This window comes from Crocuta crocuta, unplaced genomic scaffold (assembly GCF_008692635.1).
Source record: "Crocuta crocuta isolate KB4526 unplaced genomic scaffold, BGI_CrCroc_1.0 scaffold16, whole genome shotgun sequence".
Lineage (NCBI taxonomy): Eukaryota > Metazoa > Chordata > Mammalia > Carnivora > Hyaenidae > Crocuta > Crocuta crocuta.
In genome coordinates, this window is record NW_027531893.1 from 7,154,295 (window position 1) to 7,175,407 (window position 21,113).

The following is a 21,113-nucleotide window of genomic DNA, read 5'->3' on the forward strand; positions in this document are numbered from 1 at the left end:
AGGGGCTGGAGCAGGAGGGTTGCCACCCCCGACACCTCAGCGTCTCCCGAGGCGCGGTGGCCCGACTTAATTTCGTGTCCCCTGGGGCCGGGGAGCGCCTGAAAAGCCCCCGCGGGGCGCGGTCGCTAGGCCGAGTCACGTGACCCCCACTCGACGCCCCGCGGGGGGTGGTGCTCAGCGGCGAGCAAGAGAGTGCGCATGCGTACGTTTTAGCTTCTCTTCCCTCCCCCATCCCTTGGTTGGCTCGGACGCAACCACTGTAAGCTCCTCCCCCTCCCTATAGAGCCTCCCTGTCATATACTCCCTGTCCCCCGCCCATTGGTTACGTCAGGCAGACAGGCCGGGGAACCAATCACAGAGCTGTATTCAGAGGCCGGCACGCGGAACCTGTCGGGTCGGGCCAATGGGGGCCCTCGATGCGGGCGCGCCCCAACCGGGCCGGAGAGCTGAAGCCGAGTGGGCGGTGCTTCCCCAGTCAGCATGTGGGCGGGGGAGGGCGGGGACCAGCAGCCGCAGAGGCGTCGACGGCGGCGGCGACGACGACGTTCCTCAGTCTTCGGGGTGGGCTCGGCGGCGTAGGCCGGGCTGTGCGGAGGGCTAGGCGGCGAGGCCGAGATCCAGGAGCACGGGCCCGAGCACTGGTTCTCCAAGTGGGAGCGGCAGTGCCTGGCCGAGGCCGAGCAGGACGAGCAGCTGCCCCCTGAGCTGCAGGAGGAGGCGGCGGCCGCCGCGCAGCCGGAGCACAAGCAGCAGAAGCTGTGGCACCTCTTCCAGATCTCCGCCACCGCCGTGGCCCAGCTCTACAANAGTAATTGAAACCCAAATAACATCTCTTTTTTTTTTCTCTGTGTGTCTCTCTCTCTTTCTCTCTGTGTCTTTTGTGTTCTTTTTTTTCTCCTCCACCCCCCTCCGCCCCCATTTTCAGACCGAGTGTGTCAGCAGCCAGGACTTTCTCTCTGGGTCCCCTTCCAAAACGCAGCCACCGCCGTCACCAACCTCTACAAAGGTAAAGATAACCTTGCTGCATTGCCGCCTAAGGGGAAGGGCAGCCTGCGTCAGGCCTTGAGTCCTTGGTTGCGAGCGTGTTGGGCACTCTCTTTCCTGCTGCCCAGTCCAGCCGCTGAGTGCCCGGAGTACTTGGTGGGTAGAGACTTGGGGGGGGGGGGGGGGGCGCTGGCGAGACCTCAGGTTCTCTCCTGGGGCGTTTGACCCGGTCTTCACGCTGGAGGCATTTGTGAATGTCCTGCCGAGAGGGGGCTGCTGAGTATCCGCCTGCCCTGCGGGAGACGCGCTCCCCGGCCCCCTCCCGAGTGTCACTAGTGCTGGCCGGGAGGCACCCAGGGAAGTAGAGCCGATGGTGTGAGAGTCTTTTCTCCTGACAAAGATGGACAGTTAGGCAGCTTAAACCAGGGTACTTGGGTAGCGTTCAGGTGCGTTGCAAGTCAGCTGATTGGAATAAGCTGTGCGCACGTTACCGTGCAGTTCTTCTCTGGCAATTTCAAATAATTGCTTTCAAAGCTGTCCTGTATCTGATTGTATATTGTTGGCAGGTAGCGTGTTATCAGAGCTCGTGTTGGTAGATTTGTGCATTATGACAGTGTTTTTTTGGAGTTAATCTTCTCCTTCCCCACTGACCTGAAGATCTGTAAGTAAAGGTTCTTCCTCATTGTGTGCTCTCAGTAACCATGGCGTTAGGTTTTGCGTCTTAACTGATGCTGAAAGTCTGGAAATTTGGTTTTGATGTTTCCTGGGGGCACGGTTCCTATGGAGAAGGAATTTGAGTATGTTAATCTCAGGAAAAATGTAACTAAATCAAATGTTTGCAAGCTTCCAGAAGCTACTTATAACAGTAACAGGTTTTGTGCACTTCAGAATTCTCAGAACAAGTTGAAGCACAGGCTGCGGAGTGATTTATCAGGTTCTTAGTTTTGCAGAAGAGTGCAAATGGTGGCGGCATTCTGTGGGAAAAACGGCCCTTACTGTGAGATTTCATGGGTGGAATTTGCAGTGTTTTGGGACAAAACTTGAAAACAAACTGGTTCACAGAGTGGTAATTTTAGGGAAGGAGGAACTCAGTCTAGGCTTGTGAGAAAAGGGAAACACAATTAAATGGTGTCCCCGTGGTCANGAAACAAACTGGTTCACAGAGTGGTAATTTTAGAGGAGGAACTCAGTCTAGGCTTGTGAGAAAAGGGAAACACAATTAAATGGTGTCCCCGTGGTCAACTTTGGTTTTATATAGGTGAGTTCCTTAAATTTTGACTTTTGAGTGACTTACTCTAACAGCCATCAGTGCTTGAGGGTATTAAGCATTGTTGGAATGGCTCTTGGTTTCATCCAGAGAATTTTGAGATCCCTAATACCTGTTTTAAAAACTTTCTTGGGTACTGTGTAGTCACTCTTAAGAATCCTACAGCTGAATTTGATCAACATACGTTAAGAGAGAGCATCTACCTCCAACCCAAGCCCACGACACTACTGATCTGATTGCCGTATGTAGTATATAGTTTCTGTTTCCATAAGGTTATGAGGCGTGAATAGAGCCCAATGGTATGCACTTTGTGTCTGGCTTCATCCCTTCCCATGTTTCTGAGATTCATCTGTTGAGTTCTTGTTGAAGGTGTTAATTCTGCTCCTCCTCCCCCTTTTTTTTGGCAGAGTTGCATTTTGTTTGTGAGGCACTACAGTTTACCATTTGTTGGAGTTGCTTTTTGCTTGAGGGTGGGGGACGGCCCCGTTTTTGGTGCTTCTGTATGCCAGGCTCTTTGCCTAGGCCATGCAACAATATGGATGTTCTTAGATTTTCTGTTCAGTTTTTGGTGCTCATGTGTTTTTTTGATGTATCTCTTTAGAATTAAAGTTGGCAGTTTTGTGTACTGCTTCAGGTAAGAAGATGGTTTCAGAAGCTGCACTCTGAAATTCTCCCTAATTTGATTACTGGATTTGAAATTACTTTTTATAGTGTATCAGTTGACTCTTTTGAGAAGATTTAATGAGAGACCTTCGTTTTTTTTTTTTAATTGGAAATCGTGATGTTTTTGGGTTATCGTAAATATTAGATTGTTAGAACTCATTTTATGTCCTGTTACCGTATAAGTAAATCTATTTTTCTTTACCTGTTAGAAAAGGTAAGTTGTGGTTTGTGGGATTTGGTAATGTAGCAACATAGTCTGAACTGATTCATGGAGAGAGGATCACTGCTCTGCAGAGCCTCACGTTCCTCTTTTTTCAGGGTGAAATCTTTGGGGACCAGGAATGCAGCTGTAGGAATAATTAGGTACCTTAAATAGAACTGGTGCAGTTAGTGAGGTAGTGTCACCGGTGCAGGCAGTACGGAGTCCTGGTATATGGAAATCGTGGTTCCCAGGTCTGACTGACCGTTTATGTGTAATTTACAAGGGAGAAGATTTGGAGGATATCTTTAAGTGGACAGTGCTTCAGTATTTTATACGATTAAACACTTCTCTGGCGAGCTAAAAATGGTTCCTTTTGCAGCCTGGGGAGAGAGAGGTTGGCACTTTTACCAGGTTCTGGATAACTCCTAAAAGGAAGTTCAGAAAGTTCATTGGAGGTTCAGAATGGAGGTAAAGCTTAACTGAAGACCATTTGATTGCTTGTGGGCTTTTGAAAATCAAGCGTTAAGTTACTGGTTTGGCTCAAGGGGTTTACAGGAGAGTGAGTTGTCCCTCAGTGTGGACAGAATTCAGCAAAATGGAGTGTGTGGTTCCTTTTACTGTGCTTAGTAGGGCCAGACTTTGATACCCTCTTTTGGGAAGGGGAAGAAGAAATCTTGATTGTCAGGTTCTCATCTCTGCCTTGACTTGGTAAATCCAAAGAGGACAATGTTTGTTTACTTTTCAGTCAGGTTCTGTTCCTGGCCTAGTGCAGTCTTTGTTATCTGCAACTGAAGAGGGGAGTGAAAAGTTATTGTTCTTTTGATCTAGTCCAGGTTCATGCTTACCTGGGAAATAACTAGACCACACCTAGTGGTTTCCTTCTCAAACCCTCCCCCTCATCCTGCATTTTCCTGGGTGCCAGTTGTAATCTATTTCCTGACTCCTCAGTAGGAAAGTACTGCTCTCCTTAGGCTAACTTCCTTCTGCTTTCGGGGTGGGGGGAATCTTTGCTCAGAAGAGAAGCTGGACTAAGGCTGATCAAGCCTCAGTGGTGAGCCTAAAGGGGGTGCCAGTGCCTTAGCTCCTCAGCAGAGCCCTTGAGCCAGTACTTGATCTCATCCCTCAGGGCCACTTCTCAGCATTTCCCTAGCTGTCTTTTATTTATTTATTTTTTTAATGTTTATGTTAGTGAGTGGAGGAGGGGCAGAGAGAGAAAGAGAATCCGAAGCAGGCTCAGTGCTGTCAGCACAAAGTGAGGCTTGAGCCCACGAACTGCAGGATCATGACTTGAGCTGAAATCAAGAGTTGGGTGCCTAACCAGCTGAGCCACCTAGGCCCCCCTGTTTCTTTATTCTTTTTTTTTTTTTAATTTTCTTTAACGTTTTTATTTATTTTTGAGAGAGAGAGAGCAAGGGAGAGGCAGAGAGAGAGGGAGACACAGAATCTGAAGACACAGAATCTGAAGCAGGCTCCAGGCTTTGAGCCATCAGCACAGAGCCTGACATGGGGCTTGAGTTCATGAACTGTGAGATCATGACCTGGGCCTAAGTTGGACGCTTAACTGACTGAGCCACCCAGGCGTCACATGTCTTTGTTTTTTCTTGGTTGAAAAAAGCTTTGTGGGGTATGCTTTTCCTTTTTCGTCTTTCCCTAAAAAGACTAAATGTAAATTGGATTGGCAGGTGAGAAAAATAGCACGATGCCCTTTAAGTCCTCATTTTTGAGATGTCTTGATGCCAAATCCTTTTTATAATATGCTGTCTCATCTCCATGTAGCCGTCTTAGACCCATATGTGGAGTGAGGATGAGCAGAATATACTGAAAATTTGGGAGCCCAGTGGTGAGCGGTTGGTGTATAAACCGGTGGTCAGAGAAGGCATATTCTCCCTGGAAACCAATAGTGGAATGTCATCTCAGAATGTGACTTTCTGGAGTTGGCTTGTCACTCACTTGTAAAAACAAAAACAAAAACCAAACAAAACCCCATTACTGAACTTTGAAGCTTTGTTCTGAACACCATAGTCTGGACTACAATTCTATAAGTCTTAAGTTTTACTGTTAATATTATAAGGAGCAGTGGCCTCAAGTCAGGAATATCGTTTGTGGATTCTGTCAATTTTTGTAGAAGACAATCTTTTTTTTATTTTTTAAGTTTATTTTGAGAAGGTGTGTGCAGGGGAGGGTCATGGAGAGAGAATTTCCAAGCAGCCTCCGCATTGCACTGCCAGCGCAGAGCCACATGCGGGGCTTGAACCCACAAATCACGAGATCATGACCGGAGCCGTAACCAAGTCGCCCCCTTAACCGACTGAGCGAAGCCACCCAGGCGTCCCGACAATCATTTTCCTATGTGCAGCTTTTCTGTAAAAGGGTGTTTGGGTTGCGGATGAAGCAGAAATGACCAGGCTTCGTGGGCCTGGGTCGTCTCCTCTCAGGCTCGGAAGGCTGAGCGTGGGGCTGACTTGGTTCGTCCGCCCCGCTCTCAGCTGTCCACACCGCGTGTGTGCCCGTGCGCGCGCATGCGCTGTGTTTTCCGGCTGGTTTCCGTGCGTCCGCAGCGTGTGTCTTCAGGTCGCTCGCCGACGCCGCCAAGAGCCCGGGAGCTGCTTTTCCCGGAGCTGGCAGCAGATGACTTCTTCCGGCTCTTGGCCAGAAATGAGCCACATGCTTCATCTGAACCAGTGTCGGAACTACCGTTTGGGGCCATGCCGAAGAGATGAGCACTAAACCACGTGTTCCACCTCTCGCGGGACTGTGAAGGAAGCTGTCCCCGGAGCTCCCCAAACAGAAACTCAGGAGTCCCTTTAGGAGAGGGAGGGTGAGGACTGGGTGGCTGCCAGCCAGATGCGGCCCTTGCATTTCTTCCTTGGCGCCTGTTCTCGGTTGTGTGTGCTGGCTAGGTGCAAATGGAGTACCGAAGTAGCGCAAGTGAGTGCTGCTTTTTGGATACACTACTCTGTTAGGGAATACAGGATCGTTTCCTCAGAACAGTTAGAGAAGGCTTTTATTTCCCTGCAGCTCCCATCTTTTATCTAATGAAACATTTAAAATTTTTTTAATGTTTTGTTTATTTCTGAGAGAGAGACAGCGTGAGCAAGGAGGGCCAGAGAGAAAGGGAGACACAGAATCTGAAGCAGGCTCCAGGCTCTGAGCTGTCAGCACAGAGCCTGTGCCCAGTGGGCTTGAACCCACCAACCCTGAGATCATGACCTGAGCCGAATCTGACCCCCAACCGACTGAGCCACCCAGGCGTCCCTCTAATGAAACATTTTTAACACTGTTTTGCCCTGTGGCAGACTGGTTGGTTAGTGCAGACTGCATTTCTAAGTTCAGATATTGAGTAGTAGTTAGTATTCCTTGCCAGAGTTGATTTGCTCTAGCAGTGTATTCTCACAGTTGATAGACCCTCTAAAGAGAGCAGGAGAAGCTTCTGTTTGGTGGGGGAAGAGCTGTGTTGTGTCCTTTAACCTGACTCCCCGCAAGGCTCTCTGAGCCTCAGCTCCAGTTCCTTGTTTCTGAATTTGGGAGGTCTACTCTGGCGAACTCATGTAAGGTTTGTGAGTGTCAGAAAGCTATAAATAGTGAAATTGGGTTAATCTTGTCTGTGTCGCAAGTAAGAAAGTTCTGCATTTGGTCTTCATCTCAGAAATCAGATGATCTTGTGCCTATTGTCCCCTGCCAGTGGGGAGAAAGGATGGATTAGACCTCTAAAAATCTGGAATTCAGTTTAAGCTGATTATATAAAAACTTTTTTTTAACCTATGAAACATGGGACATCTACTGTGACTTGTCCATTTGCGTCTTGAACAAGGAAATAAATGTGTCGTGCTTAAAGGTTAGATTGACATTTTGATGCCCTTGGGCTGTGCCAAACCTTCAAGCCTGTGGCCCTGCTGCACAGAGGCTTTTTAGCTTCACGAAAATAGTTTTGCACATAAGACTGTCCCCACAGTCTCTGTGCTCGCATTTCTAGAATTTGGATGTCTGTTAGTCAGGGTTCAGATGTATTCACAGCAATCTAGCTGAGAATCTTCAGAACGCCGTCCTTGTGCATGTTTGTGGCTGCTGTTGTCTAAGTCAGCCTGTGGTTACATTAAAATCTAGCCTGGTCATGCCTGAGATTCTCCAGGAAGTATTCACCTCTCCTGTTGAGGGCAAGGTATGATAGGAGGGTTTTGTTTTCAACCAAGCAACTGAAGTCCTAAACATAGACTGTATTTCAAAGCCTTAGGGTCAACATGAGATTTTCCATTTAGGGAAATAAGTGAGATTGGATTAATCTGGTTGGTAAGGGGATTGGATTAGGCTTTCAGTATATTCTGTCAATGGTATAAAACCAGTTGAGCCCAGGCAGTGCAGGAGGGCGTGCCAGAAGATCTTAAATGTCATCTCTGCTTTTCCTGGACCTTCTAACTTATAAAAGTCAACATGTTTTAGAAAATGCCTCATATTTAGTGTGTTCTTGGTTCTGTTGTTGCAGACTCAGAATTTCTGAGGTGAAATAATTGGTCAATTAGGACTTTTGTTTTAGTTGTGTAAATCTTAAAACAGCTTCACAACTGCTGTAATTGTCTTTTATCTAAACCAGTGAATACTTGAATTTTCCATTTTGTTCAAATCTGTGATTGAAGCATTAGGCTGTCCTTTGGGAGGCCTGCCCAGCTCAGTGGTAGAGCATACGACTCTTGATCTCAGGGTTGTGAGTTCAAGCTCCATGTTGGGTATGGAGCCTACTTTAAAAAAAAAAAAAATCAGACCCTTGCAGATCTGATTTTGGGGATTTCCTTGTGGTCTCAATTAAAACAACCCAAAACTTAGCTTTCTTTGCTAATATGTCAGTTTTTAATTTTTTTAATTAAAAAAATTTTTTTGAGCTTTTTATTTATTTCTCCCATCCAAGTACTAACCAGGCCCAACCCTGCTTAGCTTCCGAGATCAAAAGAGATCGGGTGCGTTCAGGGTGGTATGGCTGTAGACTGTTTTATTTATTTCTGAGAGAGAGAGAGCACGAGAAGGGGAGGGTCAGAGAGAGAGGGAGACACAGAATCCGAAGCCGGCTCCAGGCTCTGAGCTGTCAGCACGGAGCCTGACGCGGGGCTCGAACCCATGAACCATGAGATCATGACCTGAGCTGAAGTAAGACTTAACCAACTGAGCCACCCAGTGCCCCTAAACTGTTAGTTTTTTAAATAGCCACCTCAGGTGGCTCCCTGCCTCTGGTCCTTGAGTTTCGTATCCAGTTTTTGGAGAATTCTTGGTGTCTGGTTTGCCAGGGGTACATTGACACACCTGCTGCATCTTGCTTTGTGCTGTGCAGTCCTCTGCGGACTTGTTTTTAGTATTCCTTTTGCACTTCCACCCTTTCCCCCCCACCCTGCTTCCAGTTCTGGGCCTCCTTCCATTTGGGTTTGAAAAAATAAAATTTCCTTAGTCTGTTTGGAAACCTCCTTCTCCAGTTGTGAGCTTGTACTATAACCATTCTTTTAGGTAGGGTGGGTTTGTAGGAACTTGGTTGCTTCTAAGTATGCACACTTTACATTCGGTGCTGTGGCTTGAGCTCAGTTTTTGCTCAGACACGACATGATTTCTTCTAAAATGCTGCCAGTACTTTCAGAATCCCTTTTATTTATTATTTATAATTTTTTAAAATGCTTTATTTATTTTTGAGAGAGAGAGACTGCATGAGCAGGGGAGGGTCAGAGAGAGAGAGGGAGGCACAGAATCTGAAGCAGGCTCCAGACTCTAAGCTGGCCGTCAGCACAGAGCCCTACGCGGGGGTCGAACTCACTCGAACCGTCAGATTATGACCTGAGCTGAAGTTGATGCTTAACTGACTGAGCCACCCAGGTGCCCCCAGAATCCCTTCTTTAGATATGGCTTTACTAAGGTCATCTTAAAGAGTTTGTCTACTCCTGAGGTTGGCTTCAGTGAAGCCTTTAGGAGATAGGAAAGTGCTGTGTTATCCTCCTAAATGCTATTTATCTTTAAAACGGATTTCATGCTTGATTTGTTTCTGATGAAAGGAGAAATCAGAAGCCGGGCTCCTTCACATTGTAACTTGGCCACTTTAGTACTGAGGCACTAGAGAAATTACTTCTTTCCCAAGCTGCTTTGTCTATCTTTAAAATAAGAATAATCTACTTCTCAAAGTTGTGATGGGGTTTCCTATTTTTATTTAAAAAAATTATATGTTTTTAATTTATTTCTGAGAGAGAGAGAGACAGCATGAGCAGGGGAGGGTCAGAGAGAGAGGGAGACACAGAATCTGAAACAGGCTCCAGGCTCTGAGCTGGCCATCAGCACAGAGCCCGACTTGGGGTTTGAACCCACGAACTGTGAGATCATGACCTGAATCNTTTCCTATTTTTATTTAAAAAAATTATATGTTTTTAATTTATTTCTGAGAGAGAGAGAGACAGCATGAGCAGGGGAGGGTCAGAGAGAGAGGGAGACACAGAATCTGAAACAGGCTCCAGGCTCTGAGCTAGCCATCAGCACAGAGCCCGACTTGGGGTTTGAACCCACGAACCGTGAGATCATGACCTGAATCAAAGTCAGACACTCAACCGACTGAGCCACTCAGGTGCCCCGGGGTTTACTATTTTTAAAGCATGCTCCCATGGAGAATGTCTTCCATTAAAAAAAATTTTTTTTTTAAACAACAAGGACTGGTCATCTTCTAAGGAACAAAGTTGTGCTTGTGCTGTTCTCTTGTCATCTTGCTTAAGCCATGTAGTTTGGGATCCTCCATGATGTCAGGATTACTGTGTTTCTTTCTGGAAAACAGCTTTTTTTTTTTTTTTTTTTTAAAGTTTATTTTGAGAGAGAAGGGGAGAGCATGAGCAGGGGAGGGGCAGAGAGAGAGAATCCCAAGCAGGCTCTGCTTCATCAGTGTGGAGTCTGATGTTGAGACTGAACTCCCAACCTGTGAGATCATGACCTGAGCTGAAACCAAGAGTCAGACGCCTAACCAACTTGCTCAGGCACCTTGGAACTGTCTTCTTTAATGTCACTAGAAGTATACTCGTGATTTTTGCTAGCAAAGCAATTCAACTAAAAATAAATCGCAGTGGCTTAAGTTTCCCTGATCTTTTTCCGACTGTGTAAAAATCATGGGAAGAGCAGGGATTGTTTTATTGAAAACTTGGGCTCAGGATATACAGGGAGGGGTAGGTAGTACTTATTTACAGGGGGACTGGGAGGCCAGGCTGAGATTTTTAAGGCAAGGTCTTTTGGGACTGGTTATGAATGATGGGAACTATTGGGGACTGGAAGCAGAATGAAAGTATACCGAGGGAAAGAAATCTTTTTCTGTTTCCACTGTGCTGTTTGGTGTTGGTGTTGAGTGGTCAATCAGAATTAATTTTTCCTCATGATTTCTAAAATGTTTGCTGCTGCCTTCAGTGTGTTCCCAGTTCTTGGTGCTGAATCTGTCAGTAGTAGCACATCCCCAAAATGATGTGGTAAATACAGGTGGCCTGAGCGATTTGTAATACTGAGTCCTCTGTTGAATGATGTGATGCTCCTACTTAGAATTAATTGTGAGAGTTCACTCATTTCTTGTATTCTTTTTAAATTTTGAGAGAGAAAGAGAGAGCACTACCAAGGGAGGGGCAGAGAGAGAGAGGAGAATCCCAAGGAGGCTCTGCCTTGTCAATGCAGAGCCCATCGTGGGGACCCATCTCACAGATTGTGGGATCGTGACCTGATCCCAAACCAAGAGTCAGACGCTTAACTGACCAAGCCGCCCAGGTCCCCCAGGAATTCATTCTTTTCTGAAAGAGCGTAGAGGTTAGTGGTTAAGAATCATGGACTCGAGCAAAATTTCAGCTCTTGTATATATTCTTTGACCTTGGTACAGTTACTCAGTGTAACTTATTTACCTGTTTCCTCATTTGCACTAGGAGGATCATAGTACCACTTTCAAGGTCTGCTTAGTACTTTTTTTCTGAAGTGAAGCTGAGTATAGTAGTAATACAAGCTTAGTAATTTACCCATCAGGGCGTCTGGGTGGCTCAGTCAGGTAAGTGTCCTACTTTGGCTCAGGTCATGGTCTCGCGGTGAGTTTGAGCCCCGCGTCAGGCTCTGTGCTGACAGCTCAGAACAGGAAGCCTGCTTCGGATTCTGTGTCTCCTCCTCTCCCTGCCCCTCCCCCACTTGTACTGTCTCTGTCTCAGAATTGAATAAACATTAAGAAAATAAAAATAATCTACCCATAGTAGTAGTAAACCAGGCTAGCTTAATTAGATTAAGTATAGCAAGATTTTTAGAGGAACAGCATTTTTAAAATGGTAACTTGACTAACAGTAAGTAGTTGGGCTTTCTGTTTATTGTTTAGAGAACAAGGCAGAAACTCTAGGACTGTGTGATGTGTTAAGCTCTGAAATTAGACTGGGAAGACTAAATGCCACGTATAACACTTGAAACATGGATAAAATACCGTTCAGTTGACTATATTAGCCATAGACTTCGAGAAGCCCAATCTTCGTGATGCTCATTTTGGTTAGCTCGTGAGATCGTTTTCTCTTAGGAGAGAATGCTGCATGGCTCTTCTGATCATGATGTATCTTGTTTCTTGTTCTTTTTTTCCTAACAGAAAGCGTGGATACTCATCAGCGAAGTTTTGATATTGGAATTCAGATTGGCTATCAGCGACGCAATAAGGATGTGTTGGCTTGGGTTAAAAAGCGCAGAAGAACTATTCGTAGAGAAGATTTGATCAGCTTCCTGTGTGGGAAAGTTCCTCCACCACGAAACTCTAGAGCTCCCCCAAGACTGACTGTAGTGTCCCCTAACCGAGCTACTTCAACGGAAACTAGCTCATCTGTAGAGACTGATTTGCAACCCTTCCGGGAAGCCATAGCTCTGCATGGTAAAGCCGTTTAAACATATTTCTTTGGAAAAGTGGTTAAGAGTGTGCCTGTGGACCCCTTTTCACATTTAGGTTTAGGTCCAGATTTACTGTCTTGTGTTTTGTCTATTATTAGTAACTACATGCTCCAGAGATGTTTACATAGAATGTAAGCTAAGAACTTACCTGGGCGATTTTTGAATGTTAGCTAGCCCATCCTAAAAAATGTTTTTAGAAAGTTAGTTTGAGCTTATCAGTGTCACAATAACAGAATCTTTTGCAACATGGATTAGAATTTATTGCTTTATACTTACTATTGTACATGTTTTCCTATTATTCTGAGTCAAAGAGGCAGTTGTGTCTTCAGAATTCTGTTAGATTTCCAATTGCCTGGAGAGCCTGGTCAGTTGGGCTGTTCTCATGGGAACTCCCTTTGGCTCTCTAAGTTACTGTGTGCCTGTAAAGGGTGAGAGTTGATGACCCAGATGGCAGTAGACAGATGTACGAATAATCGACTTTCCTTATGTCTATTGTCCCTTAGGTCCTTGCTTTGATAGTCAGGACTGTCAGGGCAGTCCATCACCGTCTCCCCAGGTCAGACCTGCCAGAAGGCAGCGTTCTTGGCCAAGGGAGTTAAGTATTACTGGAGAAACCTGGGGTGTGTAGTCAGCAAGTCTGTTGTTTGTTCCTCTCTAATACAGACTTCCAGATAGAACTGGGAGACGTACTTACAGGACATTTAATACTGCTGTGAAAATAAAAGAACAACAGAGTAAGGAGACTTAGTTGAAACCGGAAGGAAAACATGGATGATGGTGCACGTGACTGGGCAGGGAGAAGTAATTAGTGAATTAGATCAGGGGTCCTGTTAGAAGTGAGCATTTCTGGACCATAGTATAGGTCATCTGAAACCAAGTAACCTGGTATTAAAAAGGGTGGGATGATACATATGCAGAGGACATCTATATTCTTGAAGCTTTAATGCTTATATTCTTGTTCTCTCTGGCTGACCTTGATTCTTTACCTAAAACCCTAATGAGAACCTGGGGTTGGAGAAGTGTTTTTCCTTTCTGATAGTTTGAGAAGTTAAAAACACATTTATTGCCAGAAAGTCCCTGATGTATGGATGCAGTACTTAGTCTCATGTAGTGGAATAGTCATGCATCAGAACCTCTGAAACTCAGGCAAAAAAGAGTTCCCTCTAGTCTTCATTACAGAATTCACGTCTTTTACCATTAAGTTTGGTACAAATGACTTGGAAGCATGTGTAACAGCGTCAGGTGACTGTCCTGTCCGCGCATAGTAGGGCTGGATGTGGCTGTCTCTCTAAGCATTCTGATTTTATCGTCAAGCGCATTTAAGATTCATTCCATATCTCTCTTGTTAAGGTTTCCTTTTTCTGTAATCTGCTGTACTTTAGAAGACAGTTTTAAGACACACAAATGCCACTCCTGTTATAAAATACTAGTGCAGTTGTATACATTGTAAAAGGAGCTAGCTCTCCCTTAGCCTCTCTTGTGACTGTTCAACTTGTAGTTTATTATTTTCCTGAACTTCTGTTGCAGTTTTAGTAACAATGTAGTTTTAAGAAGAGATTATTTATAATTTTGACTTAGGTTTAAATTGTGAGGTTGAGAAAGTTTAATTATAAGACTGTGTAGAAAAATAATCTTTCTTCTTAGTGAACTTCCCAATTAGCACAAGTCCAGAAGATAGTGGAGACTCCGTGCACTCTTATTCCTCAGGTTCATACAGCGAGGTTATAATGCAGCTTCTTGAAAGAGGATACAGAAACATAAGATACATCGAGTTTGTGCTGTCGTGGTTTGTAGAGAGCTTCGATGTGTTGAGGAGTATACAGTCTGGTTTGAGTGTTTACAATGACTTGAATGATTTCTAGTTGTTAACTGTGTTGTAAGCCAGATTAATGACCAACTTTGTAGCAAGCTGTCCTCGTGATCTGATTTATTAGTCTGTAAATTGAAGTGAAAACTATTGAGGTGATCTTTTAAAACGTATTTTGAGACATCTCAATTAGGGCGCATACTTATCAGAATTTAGTTTTGCATATAATTTGCTTAGCTAGATCTGTCAAATGTAATTGAAGACAAATTGAAGTTCTTAGGAATCTACATTGGAAGGAGAGTGTAAATTCATGAAGTTTTAGAGTATTGGGGGGGAGGACATAGAAGAATTGCATATTGAAGCAAACTTAAGTTTCTAAACAGCAAACATGCGTGGGAGGCGTCCCACCATCCTGTCCCCTTTTTATAAGAGAAGACAGTTCCCCCCATAGTTTTTCTTTATCAGCTCCTAAACACCTGTACCAAACACCCTAAATATACCTAAAATAGGCATTTTTATTTGAAGAAAAATAGCAAAGATGGAAGGTACTTCTAGTGCATTTATTTCTTATAGACACAGGGTGTGCTAGGATCCTCTGAGGAGGACGTCATCTGCCTCAGACTGAACACTATTTCAGTCATGCGTCCAGCAGATAGTTAGCAGACAGCTTCAGTCAGATCTGTCGCTTATGGAAGCTTACAGAACATACTCAGTCCTGTGCTCTGTGTTGGTGCTTGTCTGCAGCATAGGTTGCTCTTTTTCTGTGTACCGTGAGGTCTGGTCTTCTGGATATGAAGCTCACCAAGGAGTCCTGGGAATTCAGAAGCATGTGCTACACTAATTTTTGTCCTTGCCTTGTGTATCCTTGTCTGAAATAAGAATAAAAAGTTACCGAACTTGCAGGTAGTTTTTAATGTAACAGAAAATTTCAGATGGACCTAAAATTCTCTGGACCATTTTTGTGGTTCTCCGTCTCCCTTTCTGATTAGCCGCTTGGGCGTTCCTTGTCCTCTGGAATCTTCCTTTTCTTGGGCCTTTTCTTAATCTGCTCCTTCAGCCTCTGACCTTTCCTCAGGGTCTTTACTGACTGACCTAGATCTTCACTCCCCCAGTCTCGAGGCCTCGCCGCCTCCTGCAGGGCCCTGTGCTTGTGCTTGCCATTTGGCCGCTGCCGGCACCCCTGCTCTGTCCTCTCCACCCCGCCTTCCCGGCAGGCTTTGCTCTCACACAGGGTTTCCAGTGGTCTCCCCCTCCAGCCCGTCAGCAAATCCCTGTCTTTCCCTCTTGGAGCCCTTCAGATGCGCACACGGCAGGTGCTGTGCTGTCTGTGGGAATTTATAGATGTGGAGTGCTTCCTTTTCTCTTGAGGCCAACGCATACTTGGATAATTTAATCCTAAACGTGGCATGTGTGCAAGATTCTAAGGGCAGAAAGGGACATTTTAGAGTGCAGACTGGCTGTACGTTAAGAGAAGGCTCTTGGAGGACATAAGCCCTGGACTCTTGGAATAACCTTCCTGCTCTTGCTTTCTGGCCCTGAGATGGCTCTTGCTTTCATGGCCCAGTCCACGTTTCCTGCGGCAACTGGAGCAGTCCCTTTGATTTTGTCACTTCACTGAAAAATGACTTGTTGATGGCTGATAGGTTGAAGTTAGGACCCAACATGGCATTGCAGGGCCCTTCTGATCGAGTCTCGACCGTGGGTCAGATATCTTGGCCATACTGTCTCATGTAGGAAATAGCTCCATGCTCTTTTTCAGTTCTTTCTCTCCGCCTACTCATACTTTTAAGACTGATCAGACGCCTCTACCCTGACAGCTTTCTTTTAGTTCTCCCTTCTGAAGCCTCCCTTGAGCTGTTAATCTGTTGTCTTTAGATTTGCTTTTGTGGCTGTCCTTTCCAATGGACTGGGGCTTTCTTAAGGCAGGGTCTTGTCTCTTTTTTTTAATTTTTTTTTTNGCTGTCAGCACAGAGCCTGATGTGGGGTTTGAACCCACGAGCTGTGAGATCATGACCTGAGCCGAAGTCGACACTTAGCCGACACTTAGCCGACTGAGCCACCCAGGCGCCCCAGGCAGGGTCTTGTCTTAAAGCCTCTGGCTTTGTCAGAACCTGGCAAAGAACGTGGTGTTAGATGTGTTCTGAGTTGGACATGAGTTCAGAGGTCTGTGACCTGAAAGGATACAGCACAGTGAGGGCAGAGAACCTCGAGAAAGAGTTGAGGATTGCAGATCCCCAGAGGACTACAACAGGGGTAGAGGTCACGCGTGTACCCCAGGAGAGCTACAGAGTAAACTGCTTAAATTAGAACAACCGAGACTTGAATGGGGTTTGAGGATGATGTACCATTACAGCTGTTTTTAGTGTTTACTTGGTGCCAGCACTCCGCTAAGAAGGTTCTCATCGAATCCTAGGCTTGCCTGGAGTTACTGCCATTTTGTTGGTAAAGAAAGGGGATATCTGGTCCTGATGGAACAGATGAGTGAGTGATAGAATAGGTATTCCAGCTCTGCCTGTCTCCAAAGTGTATTCACTCTTCACCACCGTGCCTCCATATTTGTGCATTTGTGGTCCTTCCCCCATGGGGTTGGGGGTGGGGCGAGTGGGAAAGATCTCTAGGCTTATTTTTCTTCTCTAAAGACATCAGAAAATATCGTGATTTTATATCTTGGGTTTTTTGCCATGATTGAATCTTAAGAAGTAGGCTTGAAGGTGAATGGTTCATGACCTGTATTTCTGGTTCATTTAGTAGGAAGAGTATTTAGGCTTTTGTGTGTAGGCTACATTCCCAGTATGACCTTGGGAAGATGGTTAACTTTTCCAAGGCAGTCTCCTTTATAAGGTGTTAGATTAAATGGGAAACGTAGCAAAGTACCTACCCCTTCACAATGCTGTATTTTTTTTACCGTGGGAGAAGCAGGACTTCCACTTAGTTCTGAGTCCTGTGAGGGCTCTCTGCCTCTGGGTGGCATTTTACTGCAAAAATAGACCTGGGGCTCTGGTAGCCTTTGAGGGTACTTTTTCCATTCTCCCTTTTCAGTAAGGATGGCCTTTTAAATTGCATATATATCTCCAGAGGGCAAGAATCATTTAAAACTCACTGTTTATTACTTACATTACTTGCCTAGGGTCTGAGTTTTTTTGTGTGTGTTGATATAAATCTGTAGAGTTGGCGAGGTTCTCTTTCTTCTGGGTAGACAGAGTCTGAGTTGACTTGCCCAAGCTAGTGTTAGGTCTGGAAAGCCTTAGATTGAAATCTGGTCTCCTCACTCTGAGTTCTGTTTGTTATCATGGGGGTTAGGTAGAAAGGGTCCAGAGTAAGAATGGGGCACACGTTGCTGAGAGAGGGGAGAGATCTCGCGGGAGAAGGAGCTGGACGCCAAGTCAGACTTAACTCGGATGATAAGCAACGTTAAAGCCTCCTCACATCCTCTTGTAGGTGGTCTTTGTAGGTTCCTGGCCCTGGTTCAGACTGTTTCATAAAAATCAGAAACACTTGGTTTTAGTTCTGGAAGCCATGTTGATGGCATTCTTGACTGAAGTAGGATCACATCACCGGGCCTGGGCTGTTCTGTAGGATTCCTCACCGTCCGGGCCCTGGCCTGCGGGGTCTGCTGGCCTCGGAGGCGCTGCCGTTGCTGGCATTGGCATTTAGCTTTAGGATCTCACATTGCCCAGTTTTAAGTTCCTTTCCTGTTTAAGTTAGGAAGTTTTAAAAAGGCAGAGCGCTGTTACATTCACTAGTGTAAGTACTGAAAGAGGCTCAGGCAGCCCAGCCTTTCCATGACCCTGAAGAATTTCAAACACAGGGAAGTTTGTTATTTTAAAGAGAGCATTTTGTGGGTTAAGTCAGCAGCCTTTTATAGTATTGAAGTCTGAACCCTTTTTAGTTTGAAACCCTCCCTTTTTTTGTGGCTGTGGTGTTGTGAGTTTTGATTTCTGCAGTTCAGATCCTTCTGTGGGAGGGTGGGCATTTAAGAATAAAGTATATATTGTCATTCTGTAGCCTTTTCTATTGCCCAGCATTTTACTGAAACAAAGTACCAAGCACTCTATTAAAGGCCCTCTAGGGGGAGGGGCCTGTGGTACAAAGATGAGTTAGGTAATGTTTTTGAGGAGCTTTAGGCCTGATAGAATTCGGTGAATTCGGTGAGAGCATTTGCAGTGTTCACACCTAGGCAGTCAGATTGGGGCGCAGCACCATTGCCGGAGGAGTTCATAGACTCCGTTTCTGGCTACTTCCTTTTTTTTGCCTCACAAAGCCTTCCCTGGCCTACATACGTGGTGATCCTTATTGTCTTAAATCGTTAAGTTGCTTGGCAGATTCTTGGACACGGAGCAACTGGGTGCAGGGCTTTTTCAGAAAATTGTGGAAGGTCAGGTAGGAGTTTTTACTTAGGAAAAATGTAGGGCATATTCCTAATTTGTCATACTCCGTGTGTAAAAGTGATAGCACTTTGTCCTAGCGCTTACGGAACGCTGTGATTCCAGGCAGCCTGAACCGGTAGGTTTTCTCCTCTGAGCAGAGCTGTTTGTAGCTTTGGTTACATTGGTCAGCACAGTCCTTGGCCTGTGTGCACTGGAGTGTGGTACAGAGAAGTTAGGAAATTCCAGTGTGGTTTCACCTGAGATCCAGTACATTTAGGAAGAGACGAAGTAATTGTGCTTGGTTCTCTGTCTCTTCCCTTGTGACTCTTGTCCCCTTGCATCCATAGAGCTAAATATTTAGAAACATTTGGACAGCTAGCAGGGGTGCTTGGGTTAAGTGTTTTTACACGGACTCCTGGAACTGCTGCAGAGAACTAACTGGAAATCCACGCCCCTGTCCCGGTCCCCCCTTCTCTTGCCCCCGCACCCAGGCAGCGCGTGGAACAGCGCTAGACCCCTACTGTGTACACGTTGTACATTGCAGTCTGCATCTTCCTGAAATAACACAACTGTCAATAGTTATTTAACAGCAAAATATTTTTTTTAAAAACTTACTTGGAAATGAAGATGTAAGAGATTTAATGCACCAAAGCAAACTCCCCTCTTAAATGCTTGAAAATGATTATTTCAAAGAACCTTCTTTAATTAATATTCCTCTCTGAAGGCTGGAATCTCTAAATTACAGCCTTTGTTCAAACCAGCTTCTGAGAACAAGAACAACGAAGGCAATTAACACAGCATTACAATTTTTGATGAAAACTTGGCATTTTCTTTATATTAAGATTAGCTACTAGTTGCTGAAGTTTCTGGGGTAAGACTTAACTAAAGCTGCCAACATCAATGATCCAAAATTGTTTTGAAGTTGCAGTAAAATTTTGTTGGACATTTTTTCATTGACGTGAAAAAGGAGTCCATGCAGCCATGCCTCAAAGCCAGTTTGTTCACCTAGTACTTAATGTCCTCTGGTAGTTTATGAAGCACTTGAACATTCGAGTTTAAATTTTCCACAAGTCTTCTGATTTACAAATAACCGTTTCTTGGAAAGTTTGAAAATTTCCGAAAAGTAAAAAATTCAGTATCTTGTTATCTGACTATACAGAGATAACTACAGTTAAATGTTTGGTGCATTTTCTTTCAGTCTTTTTTTTTTTCAATGTATAAATATTAAAATTATTTCATAGTTGAGATCATACTGCATATATGGTACTGTATCTTGCTTTTTTCATTTTAACGTCGTGAGCATTTTTCCCATGGCATTAAAACTGTCTTTGAAAAATTGAAAGCATTGGGCTGTCAGCGTAACTGAAAATGTTTTCTTGGTGTGACACATGTATCTTTGTAATTGGTTTGATTTAGTGTGCTTTACCTCAATAAAAATTCAGTATTACGATTTACATATTGGGGTGGGGAGTGGTATCTACTTCACATTACTAAAATCTTAGTAGAATTCCTTTTTTCAGGGATTTGAACTCCTTCCCTGGTGCATTTCAAACACGACACGTACACACAAGTGCTTGCTTGCTTTAAATCCTCAGAACACCGCTTTGTGCACAGGGAGCCCTCTCCATTTGAATAGTGCAATTCATGGGAAATGCAAGAATGCCAGTTTCCTAGGGTTCCAGTCAGGAAGTTCTCGCTTGGTTCCGATTGTGGGGATTTCAGATCCCCCCCCTCTCGTGCTGCACATGAAAGAAAACGGGTGGAGCAGATCTGCTGAGGCTTCCGAGCCTGTGCTGAGTGGATCTGAGTGGATCAACACTAACGACAGTCCCCTGGGGCTGTCCCGTCTGCGCTCTCAGTCTCACGGGGGTTGGGGAGCAGGTAGAGAGTGTAGACGCGGCCTCCAGGCCACAGGCTGCTGGACGGAGGAAGGGGGTGCATCGGTCTGCATTTGCTCTCTCTGTGCCTATATGTGACCTAACTATGTGCTGGTAAACTGGAATTACATGTAATTAATTCTGAAAACAGGATTTTCTTAACTATCTGAAGCATGAACTTGGTATGAAAATAATAGTTATGTGCTGCTCTTTTAACAATTGACCATGTAACCTAGATCCTATAACCTGGACTGTAACTTTGTTTTAGCTCCGGTGGGAGCTTTCTTTTCAAAGTATGATTAAATCATCCTAATCTTTTTTATTTTTCCCCTCCGTCCTGCACTAATCATTTAAAACGAATGCAGAAACTTTAAAACTGCTAAGTTTATCTTGTGTTAAGCAATGGAGACCTTTCTGTCTAATCATACTACTTGTTCTGCTTTTTGTCAACTGATATTCCCATAGCCCTTTTGAAAAAGTGTGTTTTGGTAGAAATTAAGTTGTATGCCCTCCGGCCGTACAACTTAGTTTTTAGTTCTGAAGCATGTTCAGATTCTCTGTATTTGTATAGGCCTGATTGTTCATGTGGCTTAGCTAAGGTTTCCTGAAGCATCTTCCAGTAGCTGTCATTGGTTTATAAAATAAAATTTGGGCTGTTTAAAATATATATTTTTTGGTTGTTAATCTTAATTTTTTTTTGACACGAAAGTGTTTTTGGGAAAGATTTTCAGGGAGTTAAACGTTGAAAAGAATTTTCCCTGCTGAGAGTAGGTAGGAAGAAAGTCATGTTGCACATTGTGGTTGTACTTGAGCTGCCCGACTAAAGCCCAAGTCATAACACTCAACAGAAGAAAGATGGCCGTTTCCCAGCAGTTTCTGGGGAATTTTCAAATTGACCAAATTGGTATTTAATCTCTTTTCTTTTTCATGGAGAATAGCGGTGGAAACAATAGAACTGTTTGCTTGATGTGCCTGTTCACTTCTGGTGGAGTATTCTGTGAGCCTTGGGTATTTGTCCTTAGGTGTTAATAAACATGCTGCTGTGTTAATGAGGGGT

General features: G+C 44.6%; 1 protein-coding gene across 1 annotated transcript in view; it reads left to right on the plus strand.

The window, feature by feature from the left end:
• Positions 1 to 416: 416 nt before the first annotated feature.
• Positions 417 to 21,113, plus strand: part of HAPSTR1 (HUWE1 associated protein modifying stress responses) — a 24,328-nt gene continuing 3,631 nt past the window's right edge. Inside the window, exons 1-4 of the mRNA XM_077773184.1 lie at positions 417 to 456; positions 602 to 808; positions 926 to 1,006; positions 11,713 to 11,988. Of these exons, the coding sequence (XP_077629310.1) occupies positions 417 to 456; positions 602 to 808; positions 926 to 1,006; positions 11,713 to 11,988 (604 nt within the window). The remainder of the gene's footprint in view (positions 457 to 601; positions 809 to 925; positions 1,007 to 11,712; positions 11,989 to 21,113) is intronic.